Genomic DNA, 17,359 nt, shown 5'->3' on the forward strand with positions numbered 1-17,359 from the left:
CTTTTAAAGAATTTGACTTGTTTTAAAAACTGTTTTATTTACATTGATTCATTTAATTTCCAGGTCTTTTTTTCATCAATGAGGTCGGGCTCAAGCTGCCAGATTTATTTCATGACTCTGAACAAACCAGGACTGGCCAACTGGTGAAACTGTTACCATGGAGATATTTAAATTTCTCAGGGTATCGAGAAATACACCAATGGGAAAGGAGCTAGGGTTACCATGGCAACATAAATATGTTATGAGTAACAGTTACACAATTGTAATTATGGACTATTAGGAAATTTGGAAATTGAAGAGGCTATGTCTAGATCTGATATGTGCAGCTAATTCACTGCACGTTGTCTTTCTTTCGAATGTGTTTTTTCGATTTTCTTTTCGTTTCATTCCAGAAACAAAGACAAATTACCTTAAGTCTCTCATGTAAAATGTGTTTAATATTTTAAGAAGTATAATACTCAAACAAGTGCTAAATTATTCCTATCTCCAACAGATATATACTTACTTTTGTAAATACCTATAATGAACAATGCACAGTCTGAATTCTTTAGCAGTATGTAGCTTACCTGAGCCAGGGACTTAATATGGACTCATCTGACCTAAGTTTATTCTCATCTATTTTAAATCTGATATGATTTTTAATACTGAAAGATGGTTATTTTTCTAATCAAATTTTTCAAAATATATAGATGGAAACCATGATTTTGGGTTTTCCAATCTTTCTTCCTCATCTACAGAGGAACTGTCTCAAGACAATTAGAACATATTGAATGTGTACCTCAAGTGACCATAAAAAAAGTTTCATGACATTTATGAATGGTGAAATTGTCTGTCAATCCTAAATGGCTGAGCTGTTTTTTTCAGCCAGTTTTCTTAAATGTACGTTAGTTTTGTGTCCACTAGCCATTTGATTTAGTATCCCAGACTAAATTAAAAAAAAAAAAAAGGTCCCTTTAAGCATGAGAAACAATGGAAAGAAAACTTTTATGTCTGGTTTTTAAGTCAAACATTTCATTCTAGTCAATGATTTTAAAAACAAAGATGTGGTGATTTAAATGTCAGATGAATGATTTTTACTTTTTTTTATTTTGAAGAATCACTACCATTCTGTGATACTGTGGGCTGTATAGAAAATGTAAATATTGTGTAGAAAGAAATCATGTTACAAGAAACATGTAGATTGTCTTTAAATGTGACAATATTTATTTTGTTTGTGGAATTTTATTTTTCATTTGAAAAAAGTTAATCGAATGAAATCCAAAGTTATTACATGTTAATAGAATAAAATATGTCAGAATTAAGTATCCCAGACAGTTTTTTTCAAAGCCTATGAATTTAAGAAAATTGAATTATCAATCTGTTTAATTTATTGATAAGATATAGATTAACACTAAAAAAAAACACAGATAAAAATTGCACAATAAGTCTCATGTGAAATTACTTATTTTAGGGTTTTGGAGAGAATATAAAAAAAAATGTGTTCATTTTAGCATTTACATTGAAAACTCATCCCAAACATCCAAACTTAGCATCAATTGTATCTGTAAGAGGGGAAATCTGACATTTTGTTTTTCATTTTTGTGTCAATGACAGTTGCCTAGCAACTCCATAGATTACTACTAGTAATTCTGTAAATCGTGTATGCCTTGTATCCGTTTTGGATTTGTGTCGGGAGTGCGATCAGTATTAAGTGTCTCAGTGAGATTGTATATTCATTTGTCAAGCTTAGAAACAAAAGTGCAATTTTGATACTGATAATAAATGCATCTGCAATTTCAATTTGTGTTATTTATCTATGTAGTGTATAAATCAGGACCTAGTGTCTAGAATGAAGAACCATTTGGTATAAAATGCCTCTTGACAAAAAACAGCCTGAAGTTATGAAACCAGTGTGGAGTTTTGTTGTGGCAGCTTTATTGACACATGCTTGATTTTATCGTTTCTTAGCTTCCTCCATGGACAGGTAAAATCGTCAGTATCACGGTATCTCAATCCCTGGTTCAGTTAAAGAATATTTGTCCACAGCAAATGTCTCGTTAGGAAGAAAGTGATGTTTTCATGCTTTAATGACACAACTCGTGCTGCAATAAGCTGCACGTCTTAAGGAAACTTGTGCTAAAGAAATCACGATATGCACATGCTAGCTCCAACCATGATGCAAGCTCCTGGTGACTAATGTATTTGATATTGCAGAGATGTCACTGGTCTCTTGACGGGACCGAGGTTGCTAAAAGGCTTTATTAAAAACTTAGAATTACTCAAAATTACATTATGTGTTCGCAAAACCATTCAGTCGCATTAATTAATTCAAAACTTACCGATTTTTGAATTATTAAAACATTTTTAAATGTACAAAATTTATAAAGAGAATTCGAAATTGAATTTTATTTCACACGTAACTTGCAGTCAGCGGCTCGATGAGTTAAGTTGAGGTTTTTCGATAATGATTATTTCTGAAATTCTTGGTTTCTGAAACCATTATGCTCATGTCATGCGCGAAATGTTGATAGTGTCAAAAATAATAAGAATTATCTTGCGGAAGTAATTTAAAGATACAGTTCCATATTTTAAATTTAAATCATTAGAATTATACAAAATTACAGATCATATCACTTTTTAAAAAAAAAAAAAATATTTGAAAATTTGTATATTTCAGGTGTTAAAAAAAGCACTTTTAAGAATTTTCCACTAGTACTTGCAAAGTGTTGCTGAAATTTCAAATTTAGCTTTAAAAAGTTAATCACTTTGATTACATTTCAGTGTAAGTTGATAATTTTATGTTTCTTTCTCCTAAGTTTCTTGAACGACATAAATATTGTTATATAAATAGAATATACGTAAGTTAATGCAGAACTGGAACTTAGCATTTTTTTAAATTTATTTTTATAAAATGCAAGAATTAAAAAAAAATAATAAAATTATAAATATTTGCACGTGTATAATCAAATTTATGATTGCAATGAACTTGAATACAACACCATTTTTATTCCATAAATTGCATGCTTTGGCAACGCACTTCGAAAAAATTACGCACTTTGAAATTTTTTTTCAAAGTGCGTTATTTTACAAAGTGCGTTGTAACCATGCATTTTGCCAATCAATACCAAATACAATTTTAGAGAAAGTGTCAATCTTCTGTCTTCCAATGACAACTGGACACAAACTATAATCCAGAGTAAACCTAAAATATATTTGATGCTTTTTTTAATTCAACATATTATGCTTTTTTTTTTTAATTCCAAATTGAAATTCATTAATTATTTAAAAAACAAAAAAGTTAAGAAAGAAACATATCGATACATTGAACCATATTGGCACATTGTGTTGCGGCAAGATAAAATGATATAGTATAAATTAATACATGTAAAAGTCACAGTTGTACCGATTAACCAAATGAATATCTTGGGATCGTGGGTGATGCTTTGCCTCCGATAAAGTCAGAAATTGTCATATCTGTCAAAAAAAAAAAAAAAAAAAAAAAAAAAAAACCTCAAATATATGCAAGAAACAAAACAAACGTGTATATGAAACACGTGCGTATGTCTTTCTGATACTAGTATATCATCCTTAAACCCATAAATTCAGAGCAAACTCGAAGTCAAAGTTTATTTCAAGTTGGTAAAGGCACGATGGATCAAAAAAAAATTTAGGCCTTAGAAATCTTTATATATTAACGGGTTGAAAAGATTTTTTTGAATATGTCTCAGTAATAATTTATTAAAACCAAATTATAATAATTTAGTCTAAAATGTATGCTGTGTAAATTCAACACTTACTCTTTCTGAGTAGGAAGCAGTCTGCGGCGTTACATTTGTCCCCTTTACAGCAGGCATCACAAATAGCAGTGCCCTGGTCACCGTGGACATATCTATCAGTCCGGTCACTAACTTTTATATGGTCATTAGCTGCGAAAGCATAACAGATCTAACAAAAAAGTAAAACAGTGTAGATATATGTATGTAAGGAGGCCAGGAATTAAGAGTGAAATTAAGGTTCTTTATCCCTATGTACTCTCTTATAAAAATTTGCTTTTATAATAATGATTTTCCGAAAATAAATAGAAAGTATAACTAAAATCATTATGCAAAGAATTTCAGGATACTCTGCGGTGCAAAATTTCATAATAATCCCTTTTAACTTGATATTTTCAAGGAAATATTAGTCAGTTTATTCCAGTTATCCCTTATAGCAACGGATCAGTTAATCTTAAGGGTACTGCATGATCTTGAGGAAGATGAAGATAAACTTTGCTGTTGCTGTTTTGTTTGTTTGTTTGTTTTGTTGTTGTTGTTGTTTTTTTTGTTTTTTTGTTGTTGTTTTGTTTTTTGGTTTTTGTTTGTTCTTTTCTTTTGTTTGTTTTGTTTTGTTTTGTTTTTTTTGTTTTTTTTTTTTTGTTTTTTGTTTTTCCTTTTTTTAATTAGCGCACGTAATTCTTCATCCATATGGTAATAGTATTTAAATGAAATAAAATATGAGGTACTTACACTTTCTTCCAGACAACCATAAACATAACGTACTGTTGATCCCACTACACGAATCCCAGTGTAGCAAACCTGATAAAATATAAAGATCAGAAATTCTTAATAAAGTACGTCGGCAAATAGACATTTACAATATGCTCTAACTATCTACGTAAATATTCATATTTCTGGTACGAAATGTAACGGTTGTTTTTATCAAGTTTGAAACACTGTTTGATATACTGGGATTTATTTTGGGATCAACTGTACGTTATGTTTATACTAGTATTTTATAAGGTTCATATGGTGGCATATTTCTGCCCCTTGTGTGCAAGTTATTTTTCTATCAAATATGTCGACATGCAAGATAAATATGTTGACATGCAAGATAGTTATGTCAACATGCAACGTAACTATGTTGACATTCAAGAAAATTGCAATCAAATAAAAATTATAAAAAATCTTCAAAAATCTCAAATATTGCCCACATGTGACATCCAACATGCTAGATGCTACTTATTTATGTGAACATGCATTTTGTTTATGTTAACATGCGAGATAAATATGTTGATATTCAAGTTATTTATGCCAACATGCAATTTGGTTATGTTGACATGCAAGATAAATATATTGATATGCAACTTATTTATGTCGACATGCAACTTATTTATGTCAACATGCAACTTATTTATGTCAACATGCAACTTGGTTATGTTTACATGCGAGATAAATATGTTGACATGCAACATATTTATGTCGACATGCAACTTATTTATGTTTACATGCATTTTTCAGATACAGTTCTGCTATGACCTTAACCTTAGACCTTGAAACATAGTTCAAGGTCACTACACACCCTTTAAAAGAGACCTCGGACGAACAGGTGGACGGACGGACACACTAATTACTATAGGTCGCCCGCAGAGAGGGGCCCTAAAAACATTTAATAATCTACGGTCACGTTTCTGAATCGCCAGGACATTTTATCCAAGGAAGTTCAATTCATACTTTGTTGTCCACCTCATATTATAGAAAATAATTTAAACTGCAACATTTGCTTGAATAAATTTTCGATCATTAAAATCAACTTCGATTTTACCGACAAAAAAAAAAAAAAACAGAACTGTGCCTCATTGCACGTGTCTTGGGTACATGTAGTAACGAATCTGCACGCTCGCACAAATGTTCAAATTGTGTATCACAATTTCTTTTGCATTTAAATTTAATCATTTAATTCAAAATCTTATCATTTTGAAAATCGATCATATTTAAAAAAGTATATATCCAAAATGAAATCACAAATTGATCATATTCACTGTAAAATTTTTCGCCATTCCTGGGTCTTCAGACATTTACATCGATTTGTGATTTCATTTTTGGATATTTACTTTTTTAAAATTATATATACTAGATGAAATCCCGCGCAAGCGCGGGGTTTTGAATTTATACCACTACCGATAGAAAATACATTGCAGCCCACAGGGTTATAGCAGGAAGAAATACTTTGTTCAAAATCCCGCATGTGCGTCTCCATCCCCCCACCCCCTTTTGTAAAAACTTGAAAAAATAACAATTTCATTAATTGATGTTTATTGCGAAACCTGTTATACTATGTTATGGATATATTGTATGTTCTTATTTCATTTCCGTCAAGGATAAATTAAAAGCAACGAATCGAATATGCACAATTTACTGATAAATTGATTTTTTTTTTGTGGGGGGGGGGGGGGGGTTAAAATTCACAGGTACGTGTGTCTTGGTTTATAAATATGTATGTGTCTTATTGATATGTAAAAAATGTACTTTACCTTTTTTTCACATATCAATAAGGTTCATACATATATATAAACCAAGACGCAAGTATCTATGTAAAAATAAGCTTTTAACGCCCTATGGATAGGCCGAGTATTTGATACAAAAGAATGTATCCCCCCCCCAAAAAAAAAAACCAAACCAAAAACAAAACAACACCAAAAAAAAAAAAAAATAAAATAAAACTGAAATGTATTGATTTAAGCACAAAATTTTACAGCTTTAATTGTATTTGAACAATATCTTATTCATTAATTTTCTCTTTTCATGTTAAGCAGTGAGGAATATATACACATTTTACCGATAAATTTATTAGGAAAACCTGCTACATATATGTAATAGTCTTTCGATATATAATTCCCAACTTATAGTGTTATCAATGATTTACCATTATTTCAATGACCATTCACACATAAGCTTTTCTTATGTTCCTATACAGCTATAATTGTCTATAATTGTCTCGTTTTTCTTTTTAACATCGGGCTTAATGCTATCTGATATTCTAGAAGCTTCCGTCAATATTAAGATCGGTGAATGACAAAAATAATTTGCACATAATTTCCCTTTTTAATCGGTTATGTAATTTAAATCAAGTTTTGATTGAATAATTCAGTGATGACGTTTTATGAAATAAATAAACGATTGATTGTTGTCAGTTTCATTGAAAATTGCCAGTAACTTAGATCCGCCAACCGGAAACGCCACCGTACTCAGGTTTTTGCTGTTTCATGGCTGTTTATAGAAAATAAAAGTAGACTTTTAATTTAATGTACGATATTTACAATGCGAGTGAAATCTAAATATAGTTTACGGACATCATATTGTATCTAGTGTATTCTTAGAGGAGTAAGTAAAAACTCTGGTGCATCCGTTTCGGAGTTTATATGCAAAATTTATTAATTTATAAGTATAGATATATCTGCTACTCAACAAAACTAAGTTGCATGTCAACATATTTATCTCGCATGTCAACATAACTAAGTTGCATGTTGACATAAATAAGTAGCATGTTAACATACCTAAGTTGGATGTTGACATAAATAACTTGCATGCCAACATATTTATTTCGCATGTCAACACAAATAGCTTGCATTTCAAAATAAATAAGTAGCATCTATCATATTGGAAGTCACATTTGGGCAATATTGGAGATTTATTAAAGATTTTTTATAATTCTTATTTGATTGCAATTTTCTTGCATGTCAACATAGTTATGTTGCATGTTGACATAACTATCTTGCATGTCAACATATTTATCTTGCATGTCGACATATTTGACAGAAAAATAACTTGCACACATGGGGCAGAAATATGCCACCATAGGTTCACTATATTATGATTAATATTGTGCGATCAACTATACGCTGACTTTTTATGTCATCATGCAAGTTATATTTTAAGATGCAAGATGATTATGTTAACATGCAAGTTATTTATGTCAACATGCGACTTTTTTTATGTTAACATGAAATTTATTTATGTCAACATGCGACTTATTTAGGTCAACATGCGAGGTATATTTTAACATGCATGATATTTATGTCAGGATAATATGCAGGATAATAAGTTGCTTGTCAACAAACATATCTCGCATGTTGACATAATTAACTCGCATGTTAACACAAATATCTTGCATGTTGACATAAATAAGTTGCGTGTCTACATGATTATCTTGCATGTTGACATAAATAAGTCGCAAATTAACATGAATAAGTGGCATGTCAACATAATTCTGTTGCATCTTGCTTGTATGATGTCATATAATGGCATTAGTAAGTAAGTTTACCAACAATAAAATTAGACTCTCTAAAGAGATTGGTAACTTGCATGCCAACATAATTATTTTGCATGCTGACATAAATAATTATGTTGCATGTTAACATAATTTATCTTGTATGTAGGGGCAGAAATATACCACCATAGCCTAACAATATGTATGAAAAAACTTCAGTCAACATTCCACTTAACGATAGAATATATTTGCTGACAAGGTCATTGTATTGACCATAGAATTTGCGAAATGTTGACAAACTGGATTGTTGATATCCTTGTATCATCGACTTATTTGTCAATAGCTTGCCTCGATTAGTCGTACATAGAACACGCTCTTGCATGTCCAATCAACTGGGAGACATGCTGTATAGATAAAAGGTAAAGATAACGAAAAGTGATCGGTCTCAAAAAAATCAATAAACGATACAAATATGTGAAAAGGTCATAAAACATAGACCACTGGAAATTCCAGAGGTGGGATCAGGTGCCTAGGAGGAATAAGCATCTCCTGTTGACCTGTCACGCTCGCCGTGAGCCTATGTATTGATCAGGTAGACGGAACATTCCGTAGTCAAATTCAGTATAAAAAACAAAGGCCTGACAGTTGGTATAAAACAAGTCAGCATTAACTGTTTAGAAAATATAGATTAAAGTAAACATAACTAACTTAAAAACCCTCCATAAAGAAAGTGGCATATCCAAATACTTTAATGTTTACATGTATAACTGGATGCTTTAAATGTCACTCCATCTATGGTACTCTTCCCTTACCTCATTTGGATGACAAGGAATGACAGGACAGGGTTGAAGAGGATTATGAACGCCATCACAGGCTAAACAGGTGTCCAACCGAACTAGGGAAATCAACGAAAAAAGCAAGTGATATTACATATTTTTTGGAGATACAATTTAATCTGGCAATCTTAAAAACATTTTATGTAAGTTTATATCAATTTACAAGTTTGTATTTTCGATTTCAAAACATTGAAAGGTTTTAGTAAAACAATCTTAATTAGTTTAGTAAAAATCAATGTATTTGTGTTTTAATTCAATTCAGATAAAAATGATTTCCGTATTTAAATGAAATGCATTCTTTATATTTCTTTATAAAAAGAATGTTTGTACTCTACGTCACTTGTATCAATACATCAATATTTTGATTTTTTGGATCTTAGTCGTAAGTTTTTTGCAAAACGGGCCCGAAGTCGAATGTTGACTGACGTTTTTCATACAAATTGTTAGGCCATTATTTTCACACTGAATTGTCTACGAATTTTTCCGTTTTCCCGATCCTGACAAGGAGCACACGGTGGGTGTGACGAGTTGACAGCGGATGCTTACTACATGGCACCTGATCCCACCTCTGATGTTTTTAGAGGTCCGTGTTTGCTCTGCTCCAATTTTTTTTTATTGTTCCAATGGACTTTTGAGCTTGATTACTGTTCGTTATCTTCATATTTCATCTAAACATTCAGGATTTTTTTCCAATATAAGTACTTACAGCAGAGCCCACAAGACTTCTTACAAAAGATGGCAGTGCTGGGGTCGCTACAGATATTTTGGAGGGCAAACTGATCTGAACAATCCTCGGGACTTGTATCGATACAAGGAGCAGACTTAGTTGAACCATAATCTAAAAGGACAAAGCATGAAAAGTCCTAAATGATCCTTTTGAATCTCTCTCAAATCCTGTTCAGTATTAATCAGTATAAACCATGATTTAAATCATGCCTTTATGATAAAGCGTACAAATTCTAAATAGTAACATATACAGTTGGGAATTTCTGTTTCTCTAAATTTCAGCATGAAATTTACAATTTTAAAATACATTGTCTGGTATTTTAGCTATACATGGACATATTTGCACGTTTCTTTCTTTCTTTTTTAAAATCAAACATTGGTTCAAATTTTATTAGAAAAATCACTCTACTAACGAATTTTGAAAATAATGTTCAACCTCAATCAATGATTTCAACTTTACTTGAAATCTCATTATGTCACAGTTCAAACGAAATGATTCCGGTTTCTACAAATGAGGATGTATGGTTTAAGAATATCAGCTTCTCAGCCAAGGAATGATAACTCTTTAAATTATTATTTAATTAAAAATGTCTAGAAATGAAGCTTGAAATTGAAATCATTTCATATCTCTATTTGATATATCATTTCCCTACATTGTATGATGAACTATAATGATGAACTTTGAAGAAAATACCATGGGTAAAATATATATATTGCTTAAGAGCCATTTTTGTGAGCATTTTCATTTTACTTAACTGCTGATATTCAGAACCTGAGGTTTGACTACCTTAAATGCAAAATGAAAGTGTTTCCCGACCGACATGAAATAAAAGAAAAAGTCCTTCTGCCCCTCGTGTTCCCACATATTGCATCTAAGCCATCATTCGATAAAACTAAAAGGTAATATATTTACGAGTGAAACTCTCCATATTCCGGCTATTATTTCTTTTAAGAGAAAATTAAAGATAAAAATATGATATAGGTCGATATATGAAATTAAAAGTATTTTTCTCGGAAATATGAATAAAGTTATATATCTTTAAGTATTTGTCAGAAAAACACCATGCCATTAAAAATTAGAGATGTTTTGGCAAGCTCTGGTTGAGCCTCGCTGTTCGATGATTTTTGTATATGTATATTGTAATTAAGTTTTGATTTTACAGTCTATATCAAACTCTATTATGTACATTTATACCTTAAAAATCAAATTGGAGAAAGAAATCGGATTTACAAGAAAAAAACATTTTTTTTTCTGTAAAAATTATCTATGAAGCATAGAATGGTAAACAAATCACTTACCATAAAAACAAATGCAGAAAACTGTAACTGAAAGAGCGCATTAATAATAATAATAATAATAATAATAATAATCAAGATGACAATTATACTTATTATTACACAAGAATTGATATCATACATTCAATAATAAATCAGCTTGTACTCACATAATGATGTTTTCATGCCTATATAATAGATTTACTCTTTTATAATATTTTCAATTAAAGGAAAACATTTAATTATTTATACCTTAAGCAGCCTTTACAGTGACATTAGCTTATGAACTTATTCCTAGTATAGCAACATAACACATAATTCAATAGAGACATGAATGTCACGCCCAAGCATTTAATTAGTAATGGAAGATGAAAAATTTGTATTAGTGTATGAAATTTGATGAAAATATCTTGATTGGTCTCTTAAAAACAGTTTTAGACACAACAAATAGTTAGGTCAAAGGTCAGTAGGAAGATCAAGGTTTTAAAAAAAGTTGATAAATTCTCATCAAGTTATATATAATATATGACACGAAGCTGACGTTTTTCATACTAATTGTTAGGCGGTTATTTAAAAACTGAATTGTCTACGGATTTTTTTTTACGTTTACCCGATCATGACAATGAGCACACGGCGGGTGTGACCGATCGAAGGGGGATGCTTGCTCCTTCATAGCACCTGGTCCCACCTCTGATGTATTTTAAAGGTCCGTGTTTGCTCTGTCCCGATTTGTATAGTTTCAGTGGACTTTTGAGCTTGGTTGATGTTCGTTATCTCCTTATTTCATTAAAGAAAAGTGAGGTCAAAGGGAAGGTCAAGGTTAAAAAATTGATGCAGGTAATATGTATCAGCATATAAGGTTTTATAAAAATATATTGAATAGTTTCTTTGAAACTGAGATAAACATAAAATTGAGAAAAGTAAGGTTATGGTCAAAGTAAAGGTCAAGGCCAGAATTGTTGATGCAATTGAATAGCTCTCAATTATATGTATCAGCATATGAAGTTTGATAAAAAAGATATCTTGAAAAGTTTTTTTGAATACACAAATTCAAGAAAAGAGAGGTCAAGATCAAATGAAAGGTCAAAGTAAAAAAAATGAATTTCAAAAATTGATCATTTAAGACTGCAAATAAAGCAACTGTCAATAATATGTAGAATATTCATGAATAATATTATTCATGTCATATCCTAGAAAAAATAATTTTAGTTGAAAACTTATTTCAGACATATACCTACAAAGATGATTACTTACTGGTTTGCACGTATAGTCCCGAGGTTTTATCTCCGAGGACAAATTCATGACAGATTCCGTTGTGTCATGTCAAACACCGATAATATGGAACTCTGATATAATTCCTTCGCCAAAGTGTTCTTTTTCTTTATCAAAAAGAGAAATATTTTAGGGTATACATGTAACTCTACGGTATCTCTCTCTCTCTCTCTCTCTCTCTCTCTCTCTCTCTCTCCATGTGTGTGTGTGTGTGAGGGTGTGTGTGTGTGTGAATACATTGATATAAAGCTCTTTATGGAGCTATGTACTATACTCATAAAAATCCTACATTATTTTTATCGTTTGCATTTTAAAATATTTACTATAATTTGTTTGTATTTATTTTAAATGTGACTATAAAGCTGCGAATGAAATAGTTATCAAACCTCCCTTCTACGTTTTCTATCTGCACATCTTTTTTTAAGTTACCTTTGTTTCATTTTACCAGTTTTATCTTACATTGCTTTTTTTCTCATTAATTTTTATAAGTAACATGTTTTGATTTTTCAACAAAATGGGTCCTTAAAACATATTAGAATAAATCTATTATCTCTTCTGGTACTTGTTGATTTTGTCTATAAATCCACGTGTCATATCACGTGCTATTTTTCAAGTATTCTTGTTTTACTGGGATTTTATTATCATTAAAGATACACAAATAAATCGACGAAGAACTTACGTAAACCTACAAAAAAGCATAATCATGACTTCTGTTGATATGCAGAAAAGGATAGTGAACCGTGATCTGATCCAGATAAGTTGATGTGTACTGTTATATGAAGATAATGTACAGCACTCAAGCTCAAAAGTCCATTGAAACAATACAAGTGTGGAGCAGAGCAAACACCGACCTCTAAAAGCATCAGAGATGGGATTAGGTACCATGGAGGAGTAAGCATCCCCTGTCAACTGGTCACCCCGCCGTTTGCTCCTTGTCATGATCGGGCAAATGGAAAAATCCGTAGACAATTCAGTGTGTAAATAATGGCCTAACTAACAATTGGTATGAAAAACGAGAGTGAGCATTCGACTTAATGATATATTGTATCGACCATTGACCTGATTTGGTCTGTCGTAAGTCAGATATGGTCCAAATGTTTTCTTTTCTTTCCACATAAGCATTGAGAGGAAGTGACCGTCCTTGTCAAGTATGTGTGTTAACATAACATATCAGGATATATGACAGAGCATCTGTACAGATTCCACGATAATGCATCGATAGTCCAGATGGATGTCTCATGTAGGAGAAACGAAGGTTTTCCCGGCCATCTGTTTCCACTACAGCACTACAGTTATATTTCCTATAGTTCCAGTTACAATGAATCTCTATTATGCTTTTCAGTATAGTAGGTTGGATAGGTACTGTGGAATTATGTTTTTCCTTCAGAAAAAAGTTTATCCCAATAGAACCTCAGCTCGAATATAGCTTAAGGAAGTGAAGACATGGTAAAATGAATTCATTTCAATCAGAATTTCAATAAGGCTCCGGTAGATTTATTACATACCAAAAGACAAGATATAAGCAAAAAAAATCATATCTTTTCTCTCTTGATATGAATAAGACTTTACAGAAATATGAAAACATTCTTGAATGCACTGTCTTAACGCTGTTATACATGTTCATTTAAAGCTTGTCGACGCAGTTTTCTGGCCAGTTACATGTAGTGCAGGCAGTCTTTTCTTGATGAAAGAATCCCTTTCTGATTTTGAAAAAATATGCCTTTTCCTTCAAACATTTACAAATATTCTACAATTATTTCTTTGCTTTTTTATTTTTTTGTCCGCAAGTACTGTTTCTTACAACGAATCCTATGTCTTAGGAGGAAAACAAAAAAAAAATCTTGAAATATATTAGACAGTTAGGCTGCAGCAGATGTATGCTAGATGATAAGATGGAGCAAGTAAAAGCATACGAAAAACACACCTTTGTCATAAGTACAAAATAAAATTTATCTTCATTCCATTATATATTAACGCTGTGCTTGAGAGTCTGAACTTTTTTCCTGTTTATTTTTATCTGGCGTCTCCAGGGGTCCGTGTTTTTTGTCCTGTTCACGTTGATTTGTATTTCTTAATTGATTTATAGGATTGATCAGTTATTTCACATTTGTTATCAGTTTTTTTTTAAATCTATTTGGCCTTTGTCCATGCATGAAATCAGAAAAAATTACCACCTTAAGTATTGATTTACATGAAAAACCTTCCGTTTTAGAGAAGTCATTGTCATCAGAAAAAAAATTGTCAGGCCTGGGACCAAACTCAGGAATTAGTAGTACAGGCATCAATAAAACATCTGTTGAATTCCACATAATTTTTCTCAAGGTTTGATTATGGAACAGGAAAAAGCACTCATGATATTTGCGTTCTTTAGTTGTTTATGACTCTGTATCGATTTCCTGACAGTAGTTGAAAATAGAAACAAAGGTGAAAATATTTTTTTTTATCTTTTAATACTTTTTTTATTTTAAACATATACCAACTGTCATTTTCAGCAGGCAAAAAATGTTCAAAAACAACAAAGTATTGATGAACAAACAAATTACTGTTACTCATATTCACCTAAATAGGGAAAATAAATGATACTTAAAAATTCAATTACTTTATCATGGTCTAATATAATATCTTAAATGAACTACTTGGAATTGATTTTAAACCACGAACTTCACGGTAGATTTCTGTTCATTCAATTTTTAATCGAAGGACAGATCTCTTTGCATAAATGGATAAATCCCCATACACCTTTGATTGGACCTGGATAACGAATTATTTTTTCTATGTATCCAAATAAATTTCTTGTAAACCCAAGTCCGATCAAAAATGTTTCAAACTATCGATAAGCTTTACTACGTGCTAAAATGCATCTTGAGGTCGTTTTTTGCCATTCTCTATCCAGAGTTGTCTTCCGCTACGCTCCCAAAACCTCTGTAAACGCTTGATGTACAAGATTCTTGTATAAGTATTGAAAAGTGAATATTTAGAGCTCGATTCATAATAAATAAATGTAACTATCAATAAAGATTATATTTTTATGTCATCCTTATTTTTTTTTAAATTACTAGTTATGGGAAAAAAGTATAAAAGAGAGCAATTTTTTTTATATTAATAGCAATTAGAAATGAAGACAATTGCAATGTATTGTCTCTTTTTTGTTTGAGTCTATGCATATTTCGGTAATTCAATAAACAAAAGCTAATTTAAAGAATTTTTTTTAAAAATCTAATTACCATTACCTGTCAAAAAGTCCTGTCTCTTGATATACCTGTATATACAGAAAATATTACTAAACCGTGACCCGATCCAGAGAAGGTGATTTTTACCATCAAAAGCCAGACTGTATGATCTAAACATTTCCTGTTGTTTCCTCAGTAGCATAAAGAGGAATTGGCCGTCCTTGTCAAGCACGTGTATTGTATGTGTGTTAACATCACATACGAGGATATGTGACAGAGTATCTGTACAGATTCCACGAGGATCCAACGGTAGTCCAGATGGATGTCTTTTGTAGGAGAAGCGATGGTTTCCCCGACCATCTGTAACCACTACAGCACCACAGTTATAGTGCCGAGTGTCAGATACAAGAATATCTCTATTATGATTTTCCGTGATGTAGATAGGACAGCTATAAAGAGTTTTATCTGAAGTTTTATTCTTTATAGTCTGGACGAGTTTCAAACTGCTGTTGTACCGGATCACTTTGCTATGTGAATATCTGCGTTTTTCTGAATTATATCTACCCATCCCTACTAGCAGATCTCCGTTAAAGGGTGAGAAGTAGACACAAAGTGGAGAATCCAGTCCTGTTTTCCCTATCAGATTTGTTGTTTTTGAATCGAAGGAAATTTTGTTGATGTTGAATTTATCATCAATAAATATCAACTCTCCCGAATTTGTCGCTGTATGAACTCCATAATCACTGTTTATTACGTTTATTTGCTGAGTGAGAGTGTCTCCTGCCGAGTTTGTCTTGATGAGATTATTAGTATCACTGACCCAAAATTGGTCTGAGGACATATAGGAGATGTGACGACAGGCAAGCAAACCTGTGACAGCGACTGATTTCTTTAACACAGGTGAAGACATTGGTTTTAGTACCCACTCATTTCCTACTTCTCGTTTTCCTTCACCTGTGATGTGAAAGGCTCCCAAAAGTTTGGTTACTTTGTCTTTGTTGATCTTCTCATTCAAGAGGAGAATTGACAATTTAAAGATATCGGACTTTTCTTTTTTTATTTTAGTTTTCTTGAAAAATGGAAGGAATTGCAAGGGTTTCTTTGATAACAGAACGCATCTATTTTCATATTTCTCAAAAATGGAAATACGCCTTTGTAATTTTTTCTTCATAGATTGCAAGCAAAAGACCAAATTAAATGAGGTTTGGCTTAATTGCTCAGGAAATATAACATCTATTTGATGTTTGAGCCTCTGAACCTTGTTTGTTATCTTTGGGACGATCCTGGCGATATCTAATTGAAGAGTTTCCATTTCTGTTTTGAAATCGGCTTTCATGGAGGCTAAAGAAGCTCTATTCATCGGAAGAATCTCACTTCTAAAGTGAAGAATTCTACTTTTGTACAGTTGTCTGTTCCTTTTATATGCTGATTTGATATCTAGGACCTCATGTTTTCTGTGTTCTGAACAATTAAAACAGACAGGAAGCTCACAGGATGCGCACCACATCTCATAAATTCTGTCTGGATGTCTTTTACAAATTTCATGTGTTGTAATTTCTCCAAACCTTTCTCTCTTTATCTCGACGTCATGCATTTTCATATCCAAGTCGACGACATGTTTTTCTTTACATCGGGAACAGAGGCCTTGTTCACATGTGTTACAGTAATATTCCCTTTTCCGATGAGTACATTTAAATACCTTCTCAGTAGTTTTCACTCTCTTTTCCATTTTTTACACAGTATTTATAAAGAATCCTGACAATGAAAAAAAAAAACTTTTGACAAATTAATCTGTCTTTCATGTATGAAGATCTACAGTTAATTTAACGTATTGATATTATTAGCAGAATGTTACTAGCTTATGTTTAACATAAATATATTGCTATATGATGTTTTCCCTTCAGAAAAGAGTTTACCCTATGGTAAACGTACCTTGAATATGAACTTTAGCAAGACACGATAATATGAATTCTTTTTAAAGTGAAATATACGGAGATAACGAACAGTATTCAAGCTTAAAAGTCCATTAAACATTACAAAATAGGTGCACAACAAACACGGACCTCCAAAACATCA

At 31.7% G+C, this 17,359-nt stretch overlaps 2 protein-coding genes across 6 annotated transcripts in view; one reads left to right on the forward strand and one right to left on the reverse strand.

Moving 5' to 3' along the window:
* Positions 1–1,779, forward strand: part of LOC133174756 (serine/threonine-protein kinase mig-15-like) — a 47,093-nt gene extending 45,314 nt beyond the window's left edge. For all 5 annotated transcript variants that reach the window (XM_061309848.1, XM_061309851.1, XM_061309849.1 and 2 more), the window contains one exon: positions 64–1,779. In XM_061309848.1, coding sequence (XP_061165832.1) covers positions 64–147 — 84 coding nt within the window. In that variant the 3' untranslated portion in view covers positions 148–1,779. The remainder of the gene's footprint in view (positions 1–63) is intronic.
* Positions 1,780–2,963: 1,184 nt separating this feature from the next.
* LOC133174790 (uncharacterized) lies at positions 2,964–16,790 on the reverse strand. The gene is made up of 8 exons (XM_061309888.1): positions 15,431–16,790; positions 10,866–10,892; positions 9,547–9,678; positions 8,817–8,899; positions 4,485–4,553; positions 3,777–3,924; positions 3,383–3,453; positions 2,964–3,181 (listed from the first exon to the last, which is right to left on the reverse strand). Exons 1-7 carry the CDS (start codon positions 16,788–16,790, stop codon positions 3,386–3,388), a joined length of 1,887 nt encoding a protein of 628 aa, XP_061165872.1. The 3' UTR covers positions 2,964–3,181; positions 3,383–3,385.
* Between the last annotated feature and the right edge of the window lie 569 nt (positions 16,791–17,359).

This window comes from Saccostrea echinata, unplaced genomic scaffold (assembly GCF_033153115.1).
Source record: "Saccostrea echinata isolate AGI-Se365-2 ecotype Australia unplaced genomic scaffold, CSIRO_AGI_Sech_v1 ptg000059l, whole genome shotgun sequence".
Classification (NCBI taxonomy): domain Eukaryota; kingdom Metazoa; phylum Mollusca; class Bivalvia; order Ostreida; family Ostreidae; genus Saccostrea; species Saccostrea echinata.

Bases quoted from the DNA above. Each gene is read 5' to 3' on its own strand.
- LOC133174790 (XM_061309888.1), bottom strand. From the start codon at position 16,790: ATGTGGTGCGCATCCTGTGAGCTTCCTGTCTGTTTTAATTGTTCAGAA. The intron at 9,679-10,865 runs GTAAGTGATTTG...TTGTCCTTTTAG, and splicing joins TTTCTGCATTTGTTTTTATG to ATTATGGTTCAACTAAGTCT. The intron at 3,925-4,484 runs GTAAGTACCTCA...CTTTTTTGTTAG, and splicing joins ATGGTTGTCTGGAAGAAAGT to ATCTGTTATGCTTTCGCAGC.